This window comes from Malurus melanocephalus, unplaced genomic scaffold (genome assembly GCF_030028575.1).
Source record: "Malurus melanocephalus ecotype Western Australia unplaced genomic scaffold, MMel_1.1 scaffold_1628, whole genome shotgun sequence".
NCBI classification, from domain to species: domain Eukaryota; kingdom Metazoa; phylum Chordata; class Aves; order Passeriformes; family Maluridae; genus Malurus; species Malurus melanocephalus.
Window position 1 is genome coordinate 1 of NW_026624860.1, and position 2,050 is coordinate 2,050.

Below are 2,050 nucleotides of genomic sequence, written 5' to 3' on the forward strand. Positions count from 1 at the left end.
AAGGGGGGTCCCGGGAGGGGTAATCGAACACCGGAGAGGTCACCGGTTACCGGGAGGGTCCCAAAACGCGGGGAGAGCGAGCTCAGGTGGCCTGGGGGGTTCCTGGAGGGTCGGGAAGTGGCACGGAATGGAACCGGGGGATCACGGGCGTCCCCGGTATCGGGGGATAATCCCGGGAAGGTCCCGGTGGGGAGCGGAGGGGTGCCGGGGAGGGTGCTCGGGGCTCGGGGGCAGCGCTGGGATCGGGTGGGGGTTCCGGGGGTGTTCCCGTTGGTGAGTCTGGGGTCCCGGGGGGAATCTCGGGCTCGGGGGGTCCCGGGCGGGTCCCGCCGGTGCCTCACCCCCGTTCAGCGCCATGGTCGCTCGGGAAACGCTGTCGCGCAGGAAGTGACGTCACCCAAAAGATATMAGTCCGGGTGGAAACGGTGACCAGAAAATGGAAAATAAATTCCGGGGGCGGCCGGGACCCCCTTGAGCTAAATTTGCATAACCCCACCCATCATTCTTACAGGCCCCGCCCATCCAGCACTACAACGTGATTGGCCGCCTGCTGCATCGTAAATTTGCATGGCTCCGCCCACTAAGTTTGCATATTCCGCGCGGGATTTTGAACACGCCGCCGGCGCTGCGCTCCCATTGGCCAGAATTGGCCCCGCCCACACCCATGCTCCGCCCACCGCCCCAGGGAACACCCGGGCGCAAAAATTCGGTGAAAATTTTTATTTTGCTGGAAAAGGTGAGGGTGAGGCTGGGGGGCTCCCCGCCCTGGGTGAGGGGCGAGGGGGACTCTGGGGAAGCTCCGTACAAAAAGTGGGGGCTCAGGCAGGTGGGGACACGGCTCCGTCCGAGGCCGCCGCACCTGGAAGAGAGCACAGAGGTGAGGGGGGGTGGGCGACCCGCGGGACACGAGGACACCCGGGGACACTCGGGGACACCCGGCCACGGGGACACGCGGGCGCTGGGACGCGGCGGCTCCGGCRGCGACGGGGAGGGGACGCGGCGGCGGCGACGACGGCGACCCGGGGCACGTCTGACCTGACGCAGCGGCGGCGTCCGGGGCCTGCGGGGCCACGACAACGGCGGCGAGTCCCAAGGGGTCCGTGGCGATCCTGGGTGGGGGGAAAGGCTGTTACCGAGCAGTGGCAGCGCAGCGAGGCCCGGGCCGGGCTCCTGGCGCTCCCGACGCTCACCTCAGAAGGCGGAATARCGCGCCCGCTCCGCGTAGGGATCCCGCTCGAAGCGCTGCATGTCGTAGAGCGACGCCCGGGCCACCGAGGAGACGGGCGACAGCTGCCCACGGTCATACGTGTACGCCTCTCCGACGGTGCTGGCCGCGGCGGCCGTGCGGCGCAGGGGGCTCCTGTCCCGGGTGTAATACGTGGAGGACGCGGCGGCGGCCGCGGCGGTGGCAGCGGCGGCGGCAACGGCGGCCGCCGCGCCCGGGGTGGGCAGCAGAGCTCGGTCGTACGCGTCTAAGGTGGTGGGGATGCGGCCGGCCATGGCCGTGGTGGCGGCCAGGGCCGAGGACTGGACTTGGGAGTACTGGGCGTACTGGGAGTACTGGGCCATGGTCTGCTCCGCGTAGGCGTCGTACGCCGAGGCCGTGGCGTAGGAGCGGACGCGGTAGCGCTTGTAGTAGTCGGCCATCCCGCCGTAGGCCTCATCGTAATACACGGTCTCCCCATAGCCCGCGGTGTAGGGAGTGCGCACGGCTCCGTACTGCTCGTTATAGGCCTCGGCAAAGTCCGCCACTTGCCCCGGGCGATCGACCGGGCACTCCTTAGACCAGTGCCCCTCCTTCCCGCAGCGGTAGCAGCCGCTCTTGTCTCCCATCCCGGGCGCCGTCCGCAGCCGGCTGGTGGACAGCTGCACGCGCATCCGCTTGCCTTGGGGAGAGACGCGAGAGGCAGGGTCAGTGCGGCCGTGCCAKGGCACCGGCGGAATGGGACGGGACCGGCCACCGCCCCCCCAGCCCTCCGCAGCCACCGGCGCGGGAGGAGCCTCCGCGGGACCGAGCGAGAGCCGCCGGATGGACACTGGAGGGCAGCCG

At 69.9% G+C, this 2,050-nt stretch overlaps 1 protein-coding gene across 1 annotated transcript in view; it reads right to left on the reverse strand.

The window, feature by feature from the left end:
- Positions 1-697: 697 nt before the first annotated feature.
- LOC130587202 (RNA-binding protein 4B-like) overlaps positions 698-2,050 on the reverse strand; it is a 3,055-nt gene continuing 1,702 nt past the window's right edge. Inside the window, exons 3-4 of the mRNA XM_057388167.1 lie at positions 1,191-2,048; positions 698-1,109 (exon numbers count right to left, since the gene is read on the reverse strand). Of these exons, the coding sequence (XP_057244150.1) occupies positions 1,192-2,048 (857 nt within the window). The 3' untranslated portion in view covers positions 698-1,109; position 1,191. The remainder of the gene's footprint in view (positions 1,110-1,190; positions 2,049-2,050) is intronic.